This window comes from Podarcis cretensis, assembly GCF_951804945.1.
Source record: "Podarcis cretensis genome assembly, chromosome: 6".
Classification (NCBI taxonomy): Eukaryota; Metazoa; Chordata; class Lepidosauria; order Squamata; family Lacertidae; genus Podarcis; species Podarcis cretensis.
This window is the reverse complement of record NC_137175.1, coordinates 44,361,917-44,387,488: the sequence shown is the minus strand read 5'-3', so window position 1 is coordinate 44,387,488 and position 25,572 is coordinate 44,361,917. Positions and strand designations below refer to the sequence as shown.

The 25,572-nt window shown below is 46.2% G+C and overlaps 1 protein-coding gene across 1 annotated transcript; it reads left to right on the top strand.

Annotated features, from left to right (window-relative positions):
- Positions 1–2,154: 2,154 nt before the first annotated feature.
- Positions 2,155–22,831, top strand: OPTC (opticin). Its single transcript, XM_079982383.1, has 7 exons — positions 2,155–3,037; positions 8,583–8,805; positions 10,253–10,406; positions 14,560–14,718; positions 17,257–17,459; positions 19,046–19,141; positions 19,713–22,831. The coding sequence occupies exons 2-7, from the start codon at positions 8,590–8,592 to the stop codon at positions 19,881–19,883; spliced, it is 999 nt and encodes a 332-aa protein (XP_079838509.1). The 5' UTR covers positions 2,155–3,037; positions 8,583–8,589; the 3' UTR covers positions 19,884–22,831.
- Positions 22,832–25,572: the final 2,741 nt, after the last annotated feature.

Here is a 25,572-nt window from a genome sequence, read left to right as displayed (position 1 = left end):
TAGGGGACTGGGTCTGGTTAGCGGCCCAGGCAGTGCCGGCCAGGTCCTTAGCTAAGAAGAAGCTAGGACACAAGCAGTTGGGCCCTTACCTAGTCGAGGCACAGATCAACCCAGTGGCTTTCCGTTTGACACTACCGGAGGGTTCCAGAATGCACCCGGTCTTTCATAGATCGGTGCTAACGCCCTACAAGGCACCTCACAGGTTTCAGGAGCCAGGAACAGCTCCCAGTCCGCTTAGAGATGCACCCATGACAGGGGGGTCGCCGAGGGCGGGGCCACTCAACGAGGTGACGGAGATTTTGGACTCGAGATGGGGGGAAGAGGGAGTCGAATATCTCATCGCAAGGGAAGGTGCCCCGGCCAGCGCCAACAGCTGGGTGCCGTACTATGCGGTGGAGGAGCACTACCTCAAAGACGAGTTCCACGCACTCTTCCCACACAGGCCCATGCCGGAGGATTATTTTGACGAATATCTTTTCACCCCCACACTCTCAGCCAGTACGTTTCAGGGGTTCTCCTCGGTTGAGGAGACGGTTCCAGAGACTACCTCGCCGGAGGGGTCGGTCTCAGACTTGGGTGCGGAGCGCTCTTATTGGTGGGACACTCAACCCGAGGAGGAGTGGCGCAGGAGACTGCTCAGAGGGCCCTGGCACGCAGACTACCCAGAGGAAATGGGGGAACAAGGGGGCATGGACGGGTTGGGGGAGGATCCTGGTTTCGAGCACGCCGGCAACAAGATGGAAGCGGAGGAGAGCGACGTCGATGTACCCGTCACGGACTGGCAGCATGCCAGGGGGGAAGACCGGTATCCGGCATGCACCCCCACAGCATTGGAGCACCCGGAACCCACGCCAGAGGAGGGGGAGGGGGGAAGGGGGGGCTTCGAGGGGGGGATGGATGTCAGGGACTCAGCGGGAGCGCAGGGAGGAGAGGAGATGGAAAGCGAGGGGGAGCAATCCGAGGGCAGCGTAGGAGAATATGACAGCAGCCCGATAGATTCCATGAGCCTCTCCAGCGAATCGGAAGATTCACAGAAGGGGGCGCCGATGGGCAGGGCAAGGGGCGACCCAAGGGGGACACCCCAGAAGCAAGGGGCCAGCGGGGACTCCCAGAGCACCAGTTGCAAATCAGGACCAGCTTCCCCACCAGAGCGTAGTGGGGGGGAGGAGTCCCAGGTGTCAGAGCCCACATATGCACCACCAGCGAGAGAAGATGAGTCAGGGTGGACCACGCCTCCATCGGAGAGCGAGTTAATGGTTAAGAGGAAAGTTGCAGGCTGGGCGCGCGCGCCAAGTTCAAAGGTACAGGCGAGCGGCACAGAAGGTAGCCCGGATAGGGAACCAGGTCCTAAAGCCCGCCGGAAGGAGGGGCAAGAATCGTCAGGGTCAGCGTCAGAGGAGTCGAGGAAGGATGAGACCCTAGCGGGCAGGAGGGCCCAGAGGAGAAAGGAATTTAGGAAGAGGTGGAGCAAAGCGAGAGTCTTAAACTGGTGTGGAGGGGGAGGAGACTCAGACAGGACTTCGCCGGTCTAAGCTCGGGACGTAGAGCTGCACGCTGCGGCTTTGAAATGGAGACTGAACCTCAATAAAGACTTTTGTACATAACTACAGCCTAGCGTTGGTCCTCTGTGAGCTGGGACCTGGAGGCAGCTCTGACACTATCTATCATCTATCTATCTATCATCTATCTATCTATCTATCTATCTATCTATCTCTATCTAATCTCTATATCTATCTATCATCTATCTATCTATCTATCTATCATCTATCTATCTATCTATCTATCTATCTATCTATCTATCTATCTATCATCTATCATCTATCTATCTATCATCTATCATCATCTATCATCTATCTATCATCTATCTATCTATCATCTATCTATATCTATCTATCTATCTATCATCTATCTATCTATCTATCTATCTATCTATCTATCTATCTATCTATCTATCATCTATCATCTATCATCTATCATCTATCTATATCTATCTATCTATCTATCATCTATCTATCTATCTATCTATCTATCTATCTATCTATCTATCTATCTATCATCTATCATCTATCTATATCTATCTATCTATCTATCTATCATCTATCTAATCTATATATCACCTGCCTTGCTTGGGCGGCAGAGCAATTTAATCCACATTAATTGAGCAAGCCAAAATTATGTGCTTGAATCCCTCCCACCACCACACAGACATACAATACTAGCATTTTGGAGGTCACCATGACCCTAAAAATAACCCTAAGAAGCCATTATGGCAAGTAAGAGCTATAGTATTATTATTGGTAGTAGTAGTAGTATGCTTTAGGCAGGCACTAATATAATTTGAAATACATTGGTACCTAGGTCTACGAACAGCCCTGTTAACGAACTATTTGGTGAACGAACTCCACAAAACCAGGAGTAGGTGTTCCAGTTAGCGAACTTTGTCCTGGAAAATGAATGGAAACCGAATGGTGGAAGGGCAGTGGGAAGCCTCAGTAGGAAAAGCGCGCCTCGGTTTAAGAATGCTTTGGTTTAAGAACAGACTTCCGGAATGAATTAAGTTCGTAAACCGAGGTACCACTGTATTTAGGAAGGTTCCCAGAAGCAGTGTATGTCCCCAGGGTGTTCTGTGTGAGTTGAAATCATCCCCACACTACAGCCCACCTGCCAACTTTCCAAACCTACACACAATTGCAATGAAGTCTGAAATGTCACTCCCAGGCCTGCAGCATTTCATCCCAACAACAAGACCAGCTTCTTGGAGAAAAGGTTTAACTGAGCATGTTTGTTTTCTGGTGGACTTTGTTAAGGTAGCCATGGGGGGTAAAATGGGAGGAGGGGTAGCCTGGTGACAGATGGGCTGACTAATCATCACCCTGATTGGCTGACCTTTCTGCCTGCCCCTGCCCACCCCTCACATCTGCACAGTTGTTTCCCTCCTTACCGCCACCACTCTCATTAAAAGCTTTTCAGTCCCATCACACTTGGTGCTACAGAAACACCGAGCCTCTTCTCTCAAGGCAGGCAAGCAGCGAAAGTGGTATGTATGCCAATAATTTGCTCCCCCCCCCCCCTTCCCTCTTCGTTGCTAACAAGCAGAGCTCAAGATCTTTCAGGCTTGGTTCAGAGAAGTTACAGGCATGGAAACTACCCAGGGATTGGGACTATTACACAAAGCATGAGTTCTTCCTTCAGTGTGAGGCTCAAAAGCTGGCCATGATATTCCCAATGCTGGATATGATCAATGGAAGATCTGTGGGGAGTAATGACCACAGTGCTCACTTAAAGGCATCTTTCTAAATGTTCTCTTTTAGGGTTAAATTTACATGTGTCTGTATGTACACATGGGGGGGGGGCAGAAATAGATGTTACAGATTTCTACTCAGATATGTACATCCACCCATCAATGAAAGACTGTGTGTGTGTGTGTGTGTGTGTGTGTGTGTGTGTGTGTGAGAGAGAGAGAGAGAGAGAGAGAGAGAGAGAGAGAGAGTGCCTCTGATAATGCTTTTATATGCTTACAAGTGTTCTGTCTGGATTGTGTATGTTGCCGTGTGTGCACACAGATGTGTGAGTGCACCTATGCTAGGATGTGGGTGGCGCTCTGGTCTAAACCACTGAGCCTCTTGGGCTTGCCAATTAGAAGTTTGGCGGTTCAAATCCCCACAACGGGGTGAGCTCCCGTTGCTCTGTCCCAGCTCCTGTCCACCTAGCAGTTCGAAAGCATGCCAGTGCAAATAGATAAATAGGTACCACTGCAGCAGGCAGGTAAACAGCATTTCCATGTGCTCTGGTTTCCATCACAGTGTTCTGTTGTGCCAGAAGCGGTTTACTCATGCTGGCCACATGACCTGGAAAGCTGTCTGTGGACAAACGCCAACTCCCTCGGCCTGAAAACGAGATGAGCACCGCAACCCCATAGTTGCCTTTGACTGGACTTAACCATCCAGTCGTCCTTTATCCTTTTTTTAACCTACACATATGCATTCCTGTAGAATAATCATGTGTGTGCCTATTTTATTATTTAAATAAATTTAAATATTTATATACCACTTTCCTGCCTGATGGTCTACAAGGTGGTTCACTGAAGTAAACACTGCATTGCAAAAGTCTAAAGAACCACTCCCCACGCAACCGCAAAGGCGATACAATGTAAGAAAGACAGCAGCAATTAACCAATCAAGTAGAAACTGTATAACAAATGTATAACCACAGTATATAAAAACCATACCTTAAACAAAACCATCAGCTGTGGCATTTAAATGACATAAATGTCATTCATATCTGACAAATCGAAAGGGGGGGGGGCATTCCATAAGGTTGGGAGCATCATCACGAAGAAGGACCTTTCCCCTGTTGCTATCAGCCAAATTGTTATGTAGTGAAGTTTTACCCTGGGCCAGCAGGGGGATACTGTATATAGTTTTCACTCAGGTCTGTAGATAGTTTTCACTCAGGTTCACGTCAGTTATTTTAGGCGGGAACTCTGGGCTGTTGTTGCTACAATGCTGACAGCCGGCTGCCTATAAAAGCAGGCCGGCTGAGCTGTTTGCAGTCAGTTCGATTGGTAGTGGTGGACGCCTATTCCAAACGGCTGGAGGTCGCCCTGATGCCCTCCACCACTACCGAAGCTGTCATCCGGGTGCTGCGAGGCCTGTTTGCAACGCATGGGTGTCCTGATGTTCTTGTCTCTGACAACGGACCGCAGTTCACGTCAGGCACGTTTGAGCGGTATCTTTTGGGACTGGGCATCTGCCATGCCCTAACAGCACCCTTTCATCCATCCAGCAACGGGCAAGCGGAAAGAATGGTGCGCTCGGCAAAAGAGGCAGGACCGGGGAGACTGGCATGAGCGGGTCGCCGAATACTTGTTCGTGCAACACATCACCCCTCATGCGGCCACAGGGAGGAGTCCTGCTGAACTGCTTATGGGCCGCCACCTCAGGTCACCGCTCGACCGGCTACACCCGGACTTTGCCGTGGCTGAACCCCCAGGCTGTGCCAACGCGCCACGGTCATTTGTCCCAGGAAACCAGGTCTTTGCCCGGAACTATGTGGGGGACATTCCTTGGGTGCCAGCCACAGTAGTGGGAGTCACTGGACCTCGCTCGTACTAGGTGGCACTCGAAGATGGACGCTTGTGGCGACGGCACATAGACCAGCTTAGGCGCAGGGTTGGAGACTTGGACACTACCGAAGTGCCCCCAACTGCGCTTGCGGCTCCAGAAGAGACACGTATAGATGGCGAGGCCCCACCTACACCTCCCTCGCAAACTGCCAGCGTGGAGCCGAACCAAGCCGCTTCAGAGGGTCTGCCAGACTTACCACAGACTCAGACCACTCCACTTGCGGAGGCTCCACCCACAGCAGTGGATCCAGGGGAGTTGGTTCCAATGCCACCTAGGGTCGCACCACAGCCTCAGCAAGAACTGTGTGGCCCTCCGGACTTGGCTACCAGTCCCCGGCGGTCTGGCAGAGTTCCCAAGCGCCCAACTTATTTAAAGGACTATGTTGTTGGACATGTATCACTGTTGGTCTAAGTATGGGAAATGTAACCGATATGCTTTTGTGCCTAATTGAACCATTACGCGTAGTGCTGTATATAAGGAAACCATTATGATTGTAACTAACGCCTTATCTCGGTGGGGAGGGGTGTTATGTAGTGAAGTTTCACCCTGGGCCAGTAGGGGGATACTGTATATAGTTTTCACTCAGGTCTGTAGATAGTTTTCACTCAGGTCCACGTCAGTTATTTTAGGCGGGAACTCTGGGCTGTTGTTGCTACAATGTTGACAGCCGGCTGCCTATAAAAGCAGGCCGGCTGAGCTGTTTGCAGTCAGTTCGATTCCAGCTTACAAAATAAAGAGCTGCTTTGGAGAAATCGCTGTGTCGTCTGCTATGTCAACCCACAACTTAACACAAATCTCCAAAGTCAAGGGTTCCTAAAAAACAAGTTAGCTCTTCCAGATCCTAAAGGTTAGATTCAAATATCTGGGTCCCAAACCATTTAAGGATCTGAAGGTTAAAACCAGCATTTGTAATTGTGCCTGAAACAAGCTTAAGTAAATGTAATGTAGGCTTCTTGTATGCTTTGTGGGCGAGCTTCTGTGTCTGTTTGCAAGTATTGGACATATGTGATGCATTGCTGTGGGAACATATTTGAATTTGTGTGTATGTGTGCATTCACCTAGGCTTGTGTAAACACCATGTACATTGATGGTTCTATATATATAATCATTATTATTAATAATCATAAATACACAAACAGATGGAATAAATGCGTTGGCAAACACATTACGATCCAAAAATGGCTGCTGTCCAAGCACTGGCATCTTCCGAACAAAACAGATTCTTATTCCAAGAGAAGTTAATCAGTTTTGAATTCTGTCACTCAGTCTCTGTCTCTTCCTCACATTGTTCAGAGGGGAAACTTTGTACCAGACTCAGAATGCCTCAACCACTGTGGACCTCTTCTTTGTAGGTGGCCAAGGCTATGGGTTCTAGTCCTGTTCCCTTAAAGGTTTTGGATCCTTTTTTTTTTTTTTTTTGCCAATTGGGAAGGGAGGTGGTGGCCTAGTACCCTGGTCCTGAATGGGGTAACTGTGCCCCTGAAGGACCAGGTGCACAGCTGGGAGTTATTTTGGACTCGCAGCTGTCCATGGAGGCACAGGTCAATTCTGTGTCCAGGGCAGCTGTTTACCCGCTCCATCTGGTACGTAGGCTGAGACCCTATCTGCCCACGGACTGTCTTGCCAGAGTGGTGCATGATCTAGTTATCTTTCGCAATGTGGTCTATGTGGGGCTACCTTTGAAGGTGACCTGGAAACTACAACTAATCCAGAATGTGGCAGCTAGACTGGTGACTGGGAGCAGTCGCCGAGACCACATAACACCAGTCTTGAAAGATCTACATTGGTTCCCAGTACATTTCTGAGCACAATTCATAGTGTTGGTGCTGACCTTTAGAGCCCTAAACGGCCTCAGCCCAGTATACCTAAAGGAGCGTCTCTACCCCCATTGTTCTGCCCGGACACTGAGGTCCAGCACTGAGGGCCTTCTGGTGGTTCACTCGCTGCAAGAAGCCAAGTTACAGAGAACCAGGCAGAGGACCTTCTCAGTAGTGGCACCCAAACTGTGGAACACCCTTCCACCAGATGTCAAAGAGAAAAACAACTACCAGACTTTTAGAAGACATCTGAAGGCAGCCCTGTTTAGGGAAGCTTTTAATGTTTGGCGGACTATTGTATTTTAATATTCTGTTGGGAAACCCAGCCATATGGGCAGGGAATAATAATAATAATAATAATAATAATAATAATAATAATAATGATGATGATGATGATAAGCTATTGCATCTCCTAGTCATGCTTTCATTCCCTCGGCTGTGAACTGAACCAAAATAGCTTTTGACAGGGTTCATGCACTTGGCAATCTGGGAGCAAAAATGCAGGTTAAGACCTTAGGAAGAAGCATCCTCTTTATTGTCTGCAACTCACCAAGTTGCTAATGATGCCTCAGCATTCCCACTGGTGGCAGCGGAAGCTTTAACTCCCTCTTTCTGAAGCTTTGCCACCCTGGGTCTGAACGTCCTTTTCTGCTGCAGTCAAATCTGGCTTGTGAGTAAGAGGTGAAGTTGCTCTGGGCCTCTCCTGCACGGCAAAGCAGTCAGGCATGAAAATGACTGAAAGGGGAAGGAGATTAATAATCCCCTCAGGGCTGGAAGCTTCAGCCATTTGTTCCCTGGCGCTGTGAACCTCCACTGCTTGTGTCCCCCCCCCCCACTCCCCGCCGCCTGCAAGCTCTTTATTAAGCTTGTAGTGGAGCTCCTTTTGAAAGTGCCGCAGGGCAAGGTCAGGCGGTCTCTGAAAGCACTGGAAGGTATAGTAATAAGGAGCTAAAGTGGAGGCTTTGATGAGGAGTTGGAGCAGGAAAAAGCAGCAGCCAGATTACTGAGAAGGCAGAGTTGGAAGCGTGGTGCTAGGAAGAGCAGAAAACAATATTGAGGCTCCTTAGGATCTGGCTCTGCCGCAGAGAGTGGAGGCTGCTCCAGAAGGGCAAACCAACCTCAGTCTGCCCTCAGCCAACCGTTGCCTCAGAACATAAGAAGAGCCTACTAGATCAAGCCAATGACCCATGGTTTTATTTCTTTATCTTATTTTATTACACATATATCCCATATTTTTCTCCAAGGAGCTCAGTGTGGTGTACGTGGCTCCCTCACTCTCCATTTTATCCCCACAACAGCCCTGTGAGGTAGGTTAAGCTGAGAGGAAGCGACTAGCCCAAGGTCGCCAGGCAGATTTGCCCTCCATTCTCAAAAAGGGACTCTGTAAGGGGAACCCAGTGTGAGGGTTTCACTGCAAACCTGAATTCTAGATTCATGGGGAACCAGGGTCTTGGTGGTGTTTTCTCATTGGTGGAAGGAAAGCACTCAGTTTATGTTCAAAAGCTAGCTCCTTTCAATTTAATTTAGGTAGACCAACATGCCAAAGGGCATGGCAAAGAGTCTGTGTCAGAACAAGGAATGGTACTCGCCTCGTGCTGGCTTTCTTATGGTGCTCCTGCTCTTCTTGCTCCCCACTCAGGCACAGGATGCAGACTGCAGCCTTGGTGGGCATAATATCTGCCCTGGCTCTGGCTCTGGCTGTTCCACTGAAGGAAGATGGAAAGAAGAAGGAGAAGCACAGATCTGCCACTTATGACAGCCTGGATTTAGGCAACTATGACCTCAACCTGGACAACTATGGAGAGGTCATCGATCTCAGTAACTATGAAGAGAACTACGATTACGGGGACCTGGCATCAAAGGTACTATAGAATTGCCACTGAAATGTGAGATCTGTTATTCAGCAGATTGTTTGTCCTGCTCAGAATCGCAGCTTTAAGTGCCTCCCAATAATTTAGCTGTCCCCAATATTCATACTCTGCCTTTCTAACAACCCACTAACTCTTGCCAGATGGTTGTGTATGTAGTGTACACATGCAAACTGGTGTATTCCGCTTGCAGAATTTGGATTACCCTTCGGCCAAATCACAATTCTGGGTGTACAGTGTGTCCACACTTATATGTAGATATAGTCACCCTGTGCAGAGGCATCAGCTTCTCAGGTTTTACCACCTTACCCCAGGAGCTCAACTGTCGGCAGCAATTTCAATTAGCTGTGCACCTGTCTTCTACTGTCTACCCAGTCAGAATTTGTTTCCTTTTCCCATACTTACATTGTTAGCTGCAATAGATTGTACTCTCTATAAATCCTTCACCAAAGCAGTTCACCAACTGTTGGGGCAGTTCATAGGCAGCCATAAATAGGCTTAAGGAGACCAAAGTCTTAAAGAGCAACTGCATGCCACTGCAATAGGAGTGGGGAGATCCAGATCAGGACCATAGTATGCTGGGAGGGGGACCTTCTCCTCCCCTGCCATGGCTCCAACCAAAGGGAGATTCCCTCCAATTGCAACCAAAAGCGGGATTCGGAGACTGCAGGAGAGGAGGGTTAAGATTTCAAATTCTCCATATGCCACTGTTCTGTTCCGATTCTGTCACCCTCGCCCCCTCTCATAACCACCTACATTTACTAGTTAAAGCAACATATTAATGTAACTTATGATTTAGCCCTCAGAACCAAACTAAATGAGATGCCGTTTCTGCAATTAATTGAATGATTCAATTTTTTCATATAAAAAGGTACCCGATCCAGATTGAGGCCCCCGTATATGCAGGTAGGAGGTTTTAACCCTTTGTCCACCAGCACAACCTTAGTCTGGATTCCCCCCCCCCCCAACTGCTATTTGCATTGGAAGAAAAATGTCCAGTCATGCAAATGAGAGCTTTTCTTCCCAATGCAAGTAGCAGACACAAATCTTGGTCAGAACTTCAGCAGGTGACAAAACGTTAAAGGCTCCCTCTCTGCCTACCCACTGCTACCAGGGTCCTGATCCAGATCAAGACCCCTGCATCCATACATAAAGAAATGTATTGTGATAATCAACTGGCCTCTAATATGGTGAACTGCAATTTCCACAAGAAGGGTGACATTTCCTTTCAGCTGCTGGGAACATTAGACTATGTAACATTACCCCAGCAAGGAACACCTGAAGTGTTTGTGTGCAGAAGAAAAACATCATTATGTATGAATCGCCCTTAGAAGACCAACCTGGAAACTTCTGGCCTATGTATGACTCGGTTTCCCCCTCTGTAAAATGGACGCTGAGCATCTTAACTAATGCAATCACAAGGCCCTTGCTTTACTTACAGATTGAGGTTGGCACCCTGCCTCCTCCTACCAAGAGCTTGGCAGGGCCTCTGAGCACAACAACTGGGGCAACTGAAATTCCACAAAAGAGCCCACCAACATCCACGGCTGCCAGGCCTCAGGGACCAAGCCTGTTTGGGTCCATAACAGATCAGGGTGAGTAAAACACTGTCACTCAAAACCATTAGTCTTTCTGCATGAAACAAAAACTAAGGATAAGGGTGGCATATGCTGTGCAGGAAATTTCAGCGTGAAGCAGCTGGTGAAATATTGCCCCAGTTGTAATGATGAGGTCTCTTGAGGAATGTGAAGCATCTGTGTGTTTCTTCATATCCGTACAGGATGGGTTCCTCAATAGTTACAATTCATGACTGTTTGGAGTGCCATGTCAGGCTTAAGGCATCACACAATACCTGAAGGCCCAAGGAAGGGATGTTTTGTCACATCTGGGAATGAATGGCTCCTTTATTCTTTTGGGTCCTCGCTGTGATGATAGCTTCCTTGTCTTTAGCTCAAAGGGGAGAAGTGATGGTTAAATAAGAAACAGTCTAAAAGCAACAGATCACTAAATATGAAAAGCTTATTGAAGTTGAACAAGTAGAAATAAATAAATCACTAAACACCTGATCAGCTTTGCCTGCAAAGCCCTAAACAATCTGCATATATTCGGCAGCATCTGCTTCAGACTTGCTATTTAGCATCTACACGAAAACATCGAGTTGGGTTATCGGGAGTTTTGGAGTGCAGCTCGACTTCTTCACATCTGCAGGTGTAGCAGTAGATGGGCTGGACCACTGTGTTGCCTCAGTGACTAACTAGATGAGAACCAACAAACTGAAGCTCAATCCAGATAAGGCTGAGGCACTGTTATTGGGTGGTTCCCCAGACTGGATTGTTTCTTTCCTCTTGATGGGGTTACATTCCCTCTGAAGGAGTGGGAACTCAACTTGGGGATCCTTCTGGGTCCTTCGCTGTCACTTGAGGCTCAAGTGGCCTTAGTGGCTTGGAACACATTCTATCAATTTGGGCTGGTGGCTCAGCTGTGCCCCTATCTAGATAGAGATAGCCTAACATCTGTTATCTATGCTCTGGTAACCTTTAGGTTAGACTACTGCTACACATTATACATAGGGTTGCCTCTGAAGATGGTTCAGAAACTTCAGCTGGTGCAGAATTCAGCAGCCAGGTTGCTCACCGGGGCAAGATGGTTTGAGCATATTATACCAATTCTGGCCCAACTGCACTGGCTGCCAATTAGTTTCCGGGCCCAATTCAAAGTGCTAGTTTTGACCTAAGCCTTAAATGGCTCAAGACCGCAATACTTCAAGGACCGCCTCTTCCCATAGGAATCTACCTGGACCTTGAGGTCATCCTCTGAGGTCCTTCTTCGTGTGCCTCCTCCACAAATGGACACAAGAATGGACCTTTTCTGCTGTGGCTCCCCATTTGTGAAATGCTCTCTCCAGGGAGGCTCACCTGGCTCCTTCATAACTGTGGGTGCTAGGTGAAAACTTTTCATTATAACCAAGTCTTTGGCTGATTAATATTCTGTGGCCTTTTAAATGTGCTTGTGGGACTATTGATTAGTTTTTGTCTTATTGTGTATTTTATTATGTATTTTGTGTTCTCATTTTGTATTTTTCTGTTGTGAACCTCCCTGTGATCTTCAGATGAAGGGTGCTATACCAATTTAATGAATAATATATTATGGTAATAAGCATCCTTCTTCCACCATAAAACAAAAAATTCTGTTCAAGTAAAGCTTGCTTTTTTCTTTTTTTCTTTTTAAGGGAATGGTGCTGCTAGTGTTGTATTTATCTCTGCTGCCAGCTTTTATATCTTGCCTGGTTTATTTTTGTATTCCTTTGTTGTCCTTATGTTGTTTTTTCAAACTGCATGCCAGTTTTGAGTATTTTAATTGATGGGAAAAGCAGCTCCCATTTCTTTTGATAAACAAACACACATTGTTGAACATTTAAAAGAGGCGCCTGATTCTTTTCACCTCATCCCCTCTCTGCCCTATGCCCATCCATCTAACAGATGGAAAGAAAGCAAAATTTGCTCTGCTTGTACATTCAAAAAGCAAGCAGGCTTGGGCTCCTTGTTTGAGACAGGAGAGAAGCTTGATAAAGGAGCTGCTCAGAAACAAACAGAAACGCCAGCAAAGCACCAAGACTTTAATGAGCAGCGACGCAGCGAAAATCGGACAGAGTAGCAATTAGATTAGTGACAATTAAAATCCTGTAGCGAGGGATAAATATCTTTATTCATTTTCTGCCACTCTGAACTGGGACAAATTAAGTAGTAGGCTGAGCGAAATTGTTGGCTTTCTGCTTTGAACTCCTCCACTAATAGATTTGGAGTCTGTTTAGTCCTCTGAATAGGAGGTTTTTTTATTTTAAATACTCAAGCAGTTTTAATTGGTGCCTGGAATCTTGTCACTTTGACTCTGCAATGGGCTGTTGGCTCCAGACGTAACAGCAGCAATGATTTCTCAGTGCAAAAATAACTCCCATTTCCTTTCGGTTGGGTTTCTCTGAATATGAAAGGCCAAACAAAATTCCTGAGGTAACACCATAAGGTTAATAAGGCAATATTGCACCCTTTGTATTGGACTTGGCCCAGGCTGATTCATTGCTAAGCAGCTATTTGGACTAGTGGTTTGTGATTCGTCTCTTTAATTGGAATTGACTCATTTGTTCCTCTTTTTTGCCTTTTAAACTCAGCCTGCTGTTTGGTCGTCCTCTCACCTGATAGCAAAATGAGAATGGCAATTCCTTCTATCCCATGCCCACGGTTTTCAGAAAATATTTGAGTCTAGGAGAAATAGCAGATCTATCATTTATCTCTTACATTTCAATCTTACCCTTTCCTCAGGGAGCTCAATGCAGAATACAAGGTTCTGCACCCTGTATTATCCCCACAACATACCTGTGAGGCAGCCTGGATAGAGTAAGTGTGACTGAGCAAGTGACTGGCTCAAGGTTACCTGGTGAGGTGCATAGCAGAACCATGTATGCCAGCCTGAGCTCCTTTGGGAAAAGTGGGGTATAAATATATACCAGTATACCTGAAGGAGCATGTCCACCTCCGCCCAGACACTGAGGTCCAGCTCCAAGAGCCTTTTGGCAGTTCCCTCACTGTGAGAAGTGAGGTTACAGGGAACCAGGCAGAGGGCCTTCTCAGTGGTGGCGGTGAAATGCCCTCCCATCAGATGTTAAGGAAATGAACAGCTATCTGACTTTATTGAAGACATCTGAAGGCAGCCCTGTATCAGGAAGTTTTCAATGTGTGATGTTTTGCTGTGTTTTTATTATGTTGGAAGCCACTCAGAGTGGCAGGGGCAACCTAGTCAAATGGGGTGTATGTGTAAGTAATAAGTTGTTGTTGTTGCTGCTGCTGTTTGTTGTAATAATACAAATATATGTTTTGTTTGTTTTATTGCTATGGCTGGTGGATGATGCAAATAAAGATTCATTAATTCATTCAATATACACAAATAATAAAATGAATGTCCAGTTGACAGTTCACTGTGTTATGGCTTTCAAAAGAGACAAATGTTTAACAAGATTTTTCAGGTCATGGGTAGTCATGCACATACTGGAGAATTCTCAGGATCGGTTTAGCAAACAAAGGAACACAGTAAAATGCAACATCATTTCAATTAAAAAAGTAATACCAGAAACAATGCATGATGGGAAAGTATGATGTGTAAATAGAAAAAATGGAAAATGCATTTTTTTAAAAAAAGTAATACCAAAATGTGAGCACTTAAAGAATGGATGTGTCCAGTAGCTCTAATCCTCTAAAAATTAAATGTTTGTCTTATTCCTTGAAGCAGAGATACGGAAGTTGTGGCCTTCCAGATGTTGAACTCCATCTCCCTTTGAGCCCTTGCCATTATGGCCCATGCTTAGGAATGGTGGAAACTGTAGCTCAACCACTAGCAGCCCAAATGGTGAGGCAGAGCTACAGAGCCAGTCTCTTGACAATGGTGTTGCTCAGCTTACCTGGGCAGTGCTGGGGTGAGGCAGGGTGGCCAGGATGTGGATACCCCAGCTAGAGCACCCAATTTCCTCTACTGGTGTGTTTGTGCATCCACAGTCACACCACCACCCTGGCCCATCCCAGTGTAATCCAGGTTAAGCTGTAGCAGTGCTGGCCTCAGGAGAGCAGCTCTGTAGCTTTGTCCCACCACATATATCATTACTGGGTTCAGCAAGAATTTCTCCATCTCTGTGCAGAGCCATTCCTAAACTCTTGCACTGAGCAGGCCCACATTAACTAGCACTCTCTACCCTGTCTCTAGGTCTTCCCACCTGTTTGGTCTGTGTGTGCATCAGCACCTCTGTGTACTGTGATGACTCTGATCTAGAACACATTCCACCTCTGCCCTTGGAGACCACCTATTTCTATGCCCGCTTCAACCACATCAGCAAGATTCAGGCCAGCGACTTCACCGGACTTGGTATGCTATGCTCCTTAGGGCTTCTGGTTACAGTTCTCACACTTGCAAGCTGCTTCATCCCATCTAGGCAGCCTTGTCTGTTACAAGAAAAGTCACCTGTGCAACTCTCTGCTCTTCCTCTCTACTCTCCGGATGGTGAAATAGGAAATGTGTTTGCCACACGCTTGTCTTGGAAGTGGGTATCTGAATACCAGAGTCTGTTTTCACACTGGCTCTTATTTCATAATGCAGACTGAAAGACGATTGGGTCCTTGCCAGATTGCAAGCCAAGAATCTGACCCAATCAGGCCCTGTTTTCATGACCACAAGGTGCATAGAAGCAGCAGTGGGAAAGGAATTTGGTTTTAGGCATGTCACCACAAATTCTGCGACGTGGTGAAAGACACATAGAGCTGGCACAGCATAGGCTAGATTCCTACAGGCTTTCCCTGTGGCTATCAAATGCTAAATGGATGTGTGAACAGGCCGAAAGTGTGCTGGAAAATGTGAATGGGATGAATCTGGGCAAAATCTGGGTTGCAGTGAGCATGACATAATTGCTGCACTACCTGGAACAATATCCACCTTTATTATGTGCTATCACAATGGATTCTGCAGTGATAACTGTGAGTTGAGTTACTAGTCTGGGCATGTGATGAAGCAATCACTCAAAGCCAGTTTCACTGTTCATCTGGACATAACCTGGTTACATTCATCCCATCCTGGTGGGATTTGAGTGAACTCACCCTTTGATCCCCAAGTCCATTAACAACTGGGCAACCATTTTGAGTTCCGACCATATGTAAAACAAATAAAGATCTGGAATAGGATTCATATGAGTACCAAACTATTCTCTCTTGCACAGCCTGATGTTAATTTGACTCCTGTCGTATATGATCTTTAGTGCACAAATTATGTGTACCGTATTTTTCGCTCCATAAGACGCACTTTCCCCCTCTTAAAATCTAAGGGGAAATGTCTGTGCGTCTTATGGAGTGAATGTGTGGTCCCTGGGGCTGGGGGGGGGGGACCCGGGCTTCCCCTGCCAGCCCCGACCTGCTCTTTGGGAGGGGGATGGAGGAAAGCCGGGCTTCCCCCACCACCAGCCCCGGGGAGCAGCGGGAGCTGCTCCCCGACCTGCTCTTTGGGGCTGGCAATGGGGGAAAGCCAGGCTTCCCCCCACTGCCAACCCCACAAGCTCGGGGAGCAGCAGGAAGGCTGCGCTCTATATGCAAAAGAAAACCTAAGGACTTTTGCTTGTTCTGCAGCCAGGTGCCAGCATATGTAAGGCACAAAGGCTTCCTCGTGTTCGTGGTTGCAAAGCATTAGCCCCAAATAACTGTGGCCCAAATGATTTTTTTCCCTTAACAAATAAGTATGCCAGGATCTGGAGGTGGAAAAGACTGCCCAAATTCTGCAAGGCACATACATTTGAGACCTTGTAATACACTATTCTAAGGGACGCGGGTGGCGCTGTGGGTAAAAGCCTCAGCACCTAGGGCTTGCCGATTGAAAGGTCGGCGGTTCGAATCCCCGCGGCGGGGTGCGCTCCTGCTGCTCGGTCCCAGCGCCTGCCAACCTAGCAGTTCGAAAGCACCCCCGGGTGCAAGTAGATAAATAGGGACCGCTTACCAGCGGGAAGGTAAACGGCGTTTCTGTGTGCGGCTCTGGCTCGCCAGAGCAGCAATGTCACGCTGGCCACGTGACCCGGAAGTGTCTCCGGACAGCGCTGGCCCCTGGCCTCTTAAGTGAGATGGGCGCACAACCCCAGAGTCTGTCAAGACTGGCCTGTACGGGCAGGGGTACCTTTACCTTTACCTTTAATATACTATTCTCAGCCAGTGGAAAGCCTCAAGAGGAATGTGGTTTTCACCTTTGAAGGTTTTGAGCCAATACCAAAAGAAAAGGCTGGCATTTTGCTAGCATCTCATACTGTTTAATACCAGGGGAAACTGGTGGAAGAGAACATGCTCACAAAGCCCGTCAGCTGTGCAGTTCCTGGGCTGTGTGTTGAAAGCAAGTTGTTTTGTGAGACATCAGTGTCAGAACAGCTAATTTCATTTTGATTCTTTTAAAAAAAGAAGAGGTCATATTCAATTCTGGTGCAATAGAACTTCCTCTTCTTGTTGTGCCTTTTCCAGCCCCTTGTCTGCCCCCCCCCCAAATCAGCTTAGGAGAAATAGAGGTACTCTTAAGAGCAGATTTGTGGGGAGGAGAGGAAAAGAAGGCCTCATTGCACCAGTGGAAACTTGTTGGCATAGCACTGGATACAATCCTGTTACAATACCAGGGGGCTCAGTATTTCAGTCCACACCCATCAAAGCCCTAGAGAAAGACAAATACAGGCAGATGATGCAGAAATGGGCTTGCACAGGGGCTATCATCAATCATCGCATCACCAATGCGAAAGGGCATCCCAGTCTACTCTCACTCTCTTGGAAGGGATGCGTGGGCTTATTTAAAATAAGAAACACTATGGTAGTGATGCACATGAACTGATTTCCAAGTGATCACCTGTGATTTGGCTCCCAAAACTCCCAAAACTTTTTTTTTTCACAGCAAAATTGAAACGAATTGACCTCACGAGCAACTTTATTTCCTGGGTGGATGAAGACACTTTCAGGATGCTGCCTTCCTTGCAAGAGCTTGTCCTTCCTGAAAACAAATTGACTTCCCTGCCTGAATTGCCCAGTTCCATTGTGCAGCTGGACGCCCGCTTTAATGCAATCCAGAGTGCAGGCATTCAACCAGAAGCCTTCAAGGTGAGCATCTCTCAAATGCTGCAAGGCCTAGATCAAGACCCCTTCTACTATTTGCAGCTCCTTTTTTGATTGTTCTCATTCCGTATTGGTAAGAGAAGGTTGTTCTACATGGATGTTCTGCATCATTTCACAAGTGTTTGGGGCTGGGGAGTGGGGACAGACAAGGTGAGTGAAGCATTCACATGATCTAGGGTACAAAGTGATTGCCCCTGGTGTTGTGGAACTCTTAATGGACCTGAGCTATAGAGGCTGATCAATCTTGTTGATTGCAGCTACTTGCCATGTCACTGAGTCACTACAGCCCTACCTGGGATTTGGGCGAATTATCACCAGGTTTGAGCCCTTTCCTTGTGGTTTCTTGATTTGCTTTAGAACAGGAGTAGGCAACGTGGGGTCCTCCAGATGTTGTCCCAACTCCCATCAGCTCCAGACAGCATAGCAGATTATTGGGGGCGATGTCTATCAATATTTGGAGGGCATCACTTTGGCTGCTCCTGCTTTAGACATTAACCATTGGTGATGAACCCAGCAGTGGAATTCAGGAAGGTCTGGGGATGGGGGCTCCCTTATTATTACCTTGAGGTCTCTGCATTTAACCTTTTGCCTATGTTTTATGCAAACAAACAAAAAAACACAATACAAAGCATCAGAATCACAATATAAAGCATGCAGAATCAGGACAATGTGGGATGTCTTTGCTGGTCCCAGGCACACCACCCTTCCCTTCTGGATTTGGGCCTGAAGGACCAAGGAAAATGGAGGGATGCATGAAGGGTTTTATGCCTATCTTTTATCCAAACAAACAAAAAAAACACAATATAAAGCTGTAGAAAATCAATATTCATTTGTACTACATCCTATGTAACAGACGTTTAGCAGGCTCCAGAGCACCCAAGACTTTTTGTCATCTGTTTGTTGAGCTTGTCTCTTGGCCTGGGTGCTTAAAGGTAAGAAGGCAGCCATTTCTATTCCAACCTGTATGGATTCATAAAAATTTATTCATAATTTTATTCATAAAAATCAGCATCCTTTGTTTTCTGCTGTAGTTCATTCCCAGCATCTTGCTGTCTGTCTGCTATATTTTTTTCATAAGTTCTGTCATAATTATTGTCACTGTTATTGATTTCACACCTGCACTTGCTGATTGAGGCAGAGATGGGGCAGTGGTTAAATCCTATTAGGTTGGCTGGGTGCTTAGAGGTTTGCCAGAGAAAGCAGGATTTGAACACACCCACTCACCATCAGTTGAACACAGGTAACAGGTTGAACAGGTAAATATGCAAACTATAGCAATATCTGCTCCAATGGCTGCTTAGGATGGAATTCTCTGACATCCTTATGAGGACCCACAATTTGATATAATATGTTGGGTTCCTCCTATCATCTGTGAAGGTCCAGCTTCCTGTTGGGTTAGATTTTTACCCCTGCACGAACCCTTAGCTGCTTTGTCCTGGATTTCAATCTGCTAGGGCCTAGCCAAGCTGACTTCTTTTGAAATCTCACATTTTCATTGAAAATCCAGGGATGCCTCACTTGAACACTCAAGGAGGCAAAGGGCTGATGGTCCTTCTTCCTTCTGCTTTCAGGATCTGAAGAAGCTGGAGTTCCTTCATCTGTCTGACAACATACTGGACTACATCCCCATGCTGCTGCCTGAGAGACTGAGGTCTTTGCATCTACAGGTGAGAGAGTGACGATGAACTCTTTAAATGAGAGAGAGAGAGAGAGAGAGGACACCAACAGCCAAAGCACAAGCCTCTGAGAGACTCAGTCATTTGCCATTCATTTCCTTTTGGATTACTGCTAAAAAGAAAGGAGCAGTTATAATGTGGGCTCATGCATTATCTTTGCCATTATTTCTCTAATTGCATGTGATCTGTACCTACTGATATTCTTTCCCTGTCTTGCAATTGCGATTGAACCCTAAATGGGGTCTCTTGCCAACCTCCATGACCAACACCATGCCCCGCAAGAGACCTGGATGCATTCAATCAGGCCTAAGTGTTTTGAAGTCCAGGTTGTAGTCCACCCTGGTCTATAGTGGTGAAGGCCCTTTCCAGCTAGCTATCATGCCCCCAAGGCTTACTGATTGGTCTGCTTTTCCCATGGAGTTTCAGAATTCAGAACAAGGGAAAACACTAATAACTTCGAGCCTCTTCTTGATCTATGAGTGTTGGTGATTTCCCCCCCCCCCCACTCTCCTCCACCAGTCCCACCTGGTGATCGTCTTCCCTTCTCAATTTCCTTCCCTAGAACAACAACATCCAGACCATGCACGTAGACACGTTTTGCGACAGCAGGGACCACAGCCACATCCGCCGGGCTCTGGAGGACATCCGCTTGGACGGCAACCCCATCAACCTGAGCCTCTTCCCCAGTGCTTATTTCTGCCTGCCTCGCCTGCCCACAGGCCGCTTCTACTGAATGGAGCAGCAACCATTCACCTCCAGCTGGCACCATAAGGCTAAGGGGAACAGATTTCAAGAGAAAGTGACCCTGGTATGAATTTAACTGCCAGGAAGATAGTGATGCTGCTGGACTGCTCCCTTGAACTGCCTCCACTGTCTCCCTTTTTCAACTTAGTCCTTCTCATTTACTTGAGTATATCTGGTGCTGGGCTGCATAAGCACCATTAATCCTTGATTTGCCAGTGCTGGGAAGACGAATCAATGACTCTAGTGCTATTTTTTAAAAAATTAAGCATTCACTCAGTACATCTTCTTCTCCTTCTCCTTTAATCCTAATGTGCAACTGTCAAGATATTTGCTAGAAAAGATTGGCAGATCAATTGAGGTTCCTTTTCTGAGACTCCACCTTGCAATTTCCTTCCATGAAGTAATGGCTCTGTGCAGCTTTTTGACTTGGCATCCTATTCTAAAGCATCTTCTTCAAGATTCACAGCTAGTCCAGTTCTGGATCCCTGGGTTGCTCTGTAGCTGACCTTCCATTCTTGATTCCCCACCACCACCACTACCACCAAACTCCCCATGCCTGACACCACCACCTGCTGCTATTGTAGTTTGGGGACTTTTTGCACTTCTGCAGATGCCCCCTCTGGGTCCTGACCTTTCGACCCTCTTTATTCTGGCAGAGTATCTGCTGCATATTAATTGTGCTGCACAATAACACAGCCTTTTGTGCAAATCAGGGCCTCTTGTGGAGGATGCAGCTGGTGTGCTTCCAAGCCTACATGTAGGCTTGGATCAACACACAGGAGAATTTGTCTAAGGCTCAGATATTACAGAATCAGGACAATGTGGGATGTCTTTGCTGGTCCCAGGCACACCATCCTTCCCTTCTGGATTTGGGCCTGAAGGACCAAGGAAAAGGGAGGGATGCATGAAGGGTAAGTTGTAAGAAAGCACAGTTTGTAACAACATCGTGGTTGATGGAGGGGCCCAGCTGTTAAGGTGTCGACCTTGACTTCTAATTTCCTGGTTTTGTTGAGTTTGAGTCAACTCAGGACTTAAACCAGCATATATATTTTTAATCCTTTAATTTTCCTGGTTTTTGAAAAGCAAGTGTATTAAAATATTAGGGTCTGTTAAACATGAAAGTAGCTTTTTTGCAGCAATGATTTTTTTGAATGTACTGGTAATTGTTAGTTCTCATTGTATGGCTGAAAAGGGTGTGTGGGGCTGTGGGAGCAGGAGGAGTTCTGTGGTTACATGAGGTGTGTGGTAGTAGAGCATGTATTGTATGGTTGTGTTGCGTTGCATGGTTGCAGGGCTGTGTGGTTGAGGATTGTGTGAGTGAGTGCTGTGGAGGATGATTGCAAGGAATGTGATTGTGTGGAATTGTGTCTTATCAGAAGGTTGCATTGTTGCAGTGGTGGGTGGGGCTACATGGTATGTCATTGATTGGTCAGTTGCAAAGTGTGTGTGGTTGTGTGATGTGTGTGAGTGTGTGTGGTGCTCACAACAGTTTCTCAAGTTTCCAAAAGTGCCCTGGGCCCCCAAAACATTGGTGCCTCCGTGTCACTATTATATTCCAAAACTAAAGAAATACTTATTGCACATGGAATCCATTAGGTGGCCCCCTCTTCAAACACTGTAATCCTGGCAAAATTCATGCTTCAAAATTCAATTTGTACAAACACCACCTTATTTCTCCAGTAGTTGCTGCCATAGATTTTAATGTGGGAGGAAAATATTAGTAGCTTTTGAACCCCTGTTGCATGCATGAACACACACTCAATCTGGATCAGGACCACAATGTGCCTAAAAGGTTAAAGCTGCCTCTAAGCCATCTCCAGCTTTAAAAAACAACAGCTGCTTTTAAAGACACATATATGCTGTTCACATAACATGCAATTTGGCCCTAAATGTGTGATAATGGAGCAGGTTGTAATTGCTTAGTGCTGAGAAGAAAACACTTGGCATGTGCTCAGATGCACTATGTGGTTGTGGCAGGCTACAGTGGAGGGAGAGTTAAGATTTGGTCCCATTGTGGTCAGGCAAAGCGATCAGTTCCATTGGCTCCTCTTCTCCCTGAACTGTTTCTGTTCCAGCTGGATTATTGCAGGACTTCAAGAATGGGTGCCTGAGTCTGCTTCTTTTCTGCCTCCTTTTACCCATTTTTATTGTGTCTTGTAGACTGAAAGCTTCTTAGCTTGTTTTTAATTATGTTATCAACGTTGCTATGGGAGGTTTTAATATGTTATGGAGTCTTCTAATTAATGGTATGCGTGTGCAATCGTTTGATTAAAATACAAACTAAAGTGAAAATTAATTTTCTAAATACTTCTGATTGATTTCTGTTAACCTAATGAAAGTTAAAGGTTAAATCCTGGGGGGGCGGGGTTGTAGCCAGGCCCATGCAAAGCGGGGAAGGGGGAGGGGGCATTGTGTACACTTGCCCCGGACCTCGGAGGGCTAAGCTTGGGGTGGGGGCCACCAGAGACTGTCTGCTTTTCTGTTTGAGTTTATAATTTTATTCTAACAAGACTCCCGCCCCCAGCCTCAGACAAGTTCTGCATGAGGTTGGTTTTAGCACTAAGTAAATGGTCCCATTAGTGCAAAGATTTCTGCCTGGCCAATGGAACTCCCCCCTTCCCCCTGTAAATTTATTTTCAGGGTTCCTAGGAACAAATTTGGGGTGATAGGGCACACACAGGTGGAGGCAATCCTTGTGCTGATGGGACAGTTGAGGTGAGATCCCAAGATAATAAGTAGGTAGGCTGGGTCTACTCTTTAAAATAAAAAGGTGGTCAAATCCCTCAATTTCAAACCTGCATTGCAAAGTTTACATTGCTATGAAACGGAATAAAAGTGGAAGCTCCAACACAATTTGAATGGTTCAGGTCAGAGGATCTGCGATATAGCAATCTGCCCCAGAAGCTACATTAAAATCCAGCCTGATAGATCTGTGGAGAAGTCATCTATTTCTTTAAAATTATGTATTAGAAGAATAAATTCAAAGATCACATTTGCCCATATGTTTGTGTGTTTTTTGTAACTTCTTCCTTAAGATCTTGTTCTTAAAGTTGAATAAATACATGGAAAGTCTGTTTCAGATAGACAGAAGCCTGAAGAAACATCAAGAAGCATTTGATTCAGCACCAACCTTCTGCTAAATTCAATTAGATGGAAATGATGTGGAGGAGAATATAATCCCTTTGCTTAAGTGCGCAGTCTCTAGGAAGCCAAAGAAGAAAGGGAAGGGGGGAACATTTCACTTTGTTTTTTCTTCTTCTCCTGCAGTGATTCTGCTCAACCAAAATCACACACTTCTCTGCCCCGAAAGCCCACAAGATCTGTTGGGTTTCTATGCAATTCTCATGCACAAAACACTGTTTAGTGTCTACAGCAGAGTGATAAGAAGTACACATGGCTGTGTCATAATGCACATAGAAGGTGGGTCACCAGTGATTGTCTAAATCCATTTTATGTGAAGCAGCCAAACCTCATTAGTGAAATCTCCATTTAGCAGTCCCATTGTTTGGGCTGGAGAGGAGAGAGAGGTTAAGGATGCTGGAGGAGGAGGAGGAGGAGGAGAGAGGGGGAGAGAGAGAGAGAGAACATTAAGGGGGGATTTAGAAGAACTGGCATGTATTCTGTTACTGGCATGGATTTACAGGGTGAGGGGTATCAGATCTTGCCTTAAATCCCCAACTCCTCACTTTAAATTTCTTTCTACTCTCTCCTAGAAAAAAAAGCAATAGAAAGCAACAAATTCCCCAAGAATTTTTGTTTAATCTCCAGTGAAATAATTTTAAACACCTATTTCAGCACCATTCTTTGGACAGCAACACCCATCACTGTTGTCATTGTTAAAAAGTTTTATGGGGTCTCCCCCACCTCACTGCAATATTTGGGCCTACAAAGAAGTGGAAAGTATTGCTCGCACAATGCAAGACAGAATTGAGTGCCTTTAAGAGAATCAGTATGCACTTTTCTTCCTTGAGCCACTAGGTGGGGCAACAGAATGTTGTCAAAATACCCACCTCTGTAAACTGCTTTCTTAATCTCTGCTGTTAAGGGTTTTTTATCTCCCTTCTGCTGCTGTTTTAATATTTAAACTGATTATCTAAATCAATGGGAATTGTGAGCTCCTGCCCTTCAGTTAACAGCATCGTCTATATCCTACTGGCTGGTTGCTGGGAAACACACACTTTGAATGGAACTTGTGCTAAAGGAAAAATAAAGAGGACGGACGGCCCCCGCCCCCAAGAAACCTAAAGCAAAATTGCTAGGAAGAAGCATTTCTGAAACAGTGGAGTTTCTCTCTTATTGGGAAAACCGTTTCTGTTGGGTGTTGGTGAAACTGGGTATTATGACTGAGGAGGCCTCCAGACTGTCACTCTCTTGTGAGAGGGATTCACCAATTAGAGTGAATTGATGGTCTCTGTCATCCTAGTGTAATATATCACTTTTTAAAAATGGACTTTTTAGGGATGGGAAAGTGACAGGGAAACGCATTGAACAGTGCAGGATGAACAAACGTTGAACCAGATGATACACCCCACAATTTGTTCCCTATTCCTAGTAGTGATCCACTGGCCTTCGAAGTTTGCCCTTTCTGGAGGGGGAGCGGCAAGGCAGCAGGAGGCTGGCATGGTGCAGATATACTGGACACCTGTGCAGAGCCTGTGCATACAAGGAAGTACTTGTGTGCTGGATTTTCTCTGCAGACGACCACAAACTCCATTCCTGCAGTTGTTGCAGGAATGGAGAAACTTTGGCTACTGGACTACAACTCCCATCATTCACTGGCCATGGTGCCTGGGGCTGGTGGAAGTTGGAGTCCTACGCTATTCAGAGCATTACAGCTTCCCCTGTCCCTGACGTTATAGTCTGGTGCCTAAAGGGCTCTGTTTATGGAGCAACATTAGGAGAACTGAAACTCTGGAGCTTGGCCTAGTTTCTGGTGAGGGTGTGGCCCGGCTGAGCTGGTGCAGATATGCGCTTGGATATGGGAAAGAATCCAGGAGCAAAAAAGCAGCAGGTGATGAGAAGGAAAGGAATTGGCCTTGAGCAAATGCAAGGGAACGGTAGCCATTTGCTGACTTGCCATGAGAGCAATTAGTCTACCAAATGGCCTCTCCCATAGGAAGGGAGAGAGGCTGACTCATGTGAGAAATTGCAAATTGAACTGGACAGAGCTCTGAGAAGGAGACTCAGGGGAGCAATGCAGCATCAGCAAGGGATGGATGGGCACACTGTGTATATGCATGGGGAAAGGAAGTACTTGCGAGGAAGAACACACATGGACACCCACGTGTATATGCATGCGCACACACACACATGCACACACATACACATCTGCATGTATTCCCGCACTCAAAAGCAACGCACACAAAATGCAGACGAAGCAAACAATGCCCAAGCGCAGATCTATGTATATACAAAGGGGGATTTCTACATGGGTCTGGCTCTTTCTCCTGGTTTAATGCATAGCTGTCAATGTTTCCCTTTTTTTTAAAGGGAAATTCCCTTATTCCAAATAGCATCCCTCGCAAGAAAAGGGAAAAGTTGACAGCTATGGTTTAATGGCAGACTTCCAAAGCAGAGATTCAGAAATATTTTCTGGGTGGAGGGGAAGGGACAGGTATGAAATAGCAGGGGAGAAACCCATTCTAGTGCATCACTTATTATGGCCTTGTGAGTATTGC

Excerpts from the sequence above, each read along its gene's own strand:
- OPTC (XM_079982383.1), top strand. The coding sequence starts at position 8,590 with ATGCAGACTGCAGCCTTGGTGGGCATAATATCTGCCCTGGCTCTGGCT. Across the intron at positions 17,460-19,045 it reads TTCAACCAGAAGCCTTCAAG|GATCTGAAGAAGCTGGAGTT; the intron begins GTGAGCATCTCT and ends TTCTGCTTTCAG. Across the intron at positions 19,142-19,712 it reads TGAGGTCTTTGCATCTACAG|AACAACAACATCCAGACCAT; the intron begins GTGAGAGAGTGA and ends TTCCTTCCCTAG.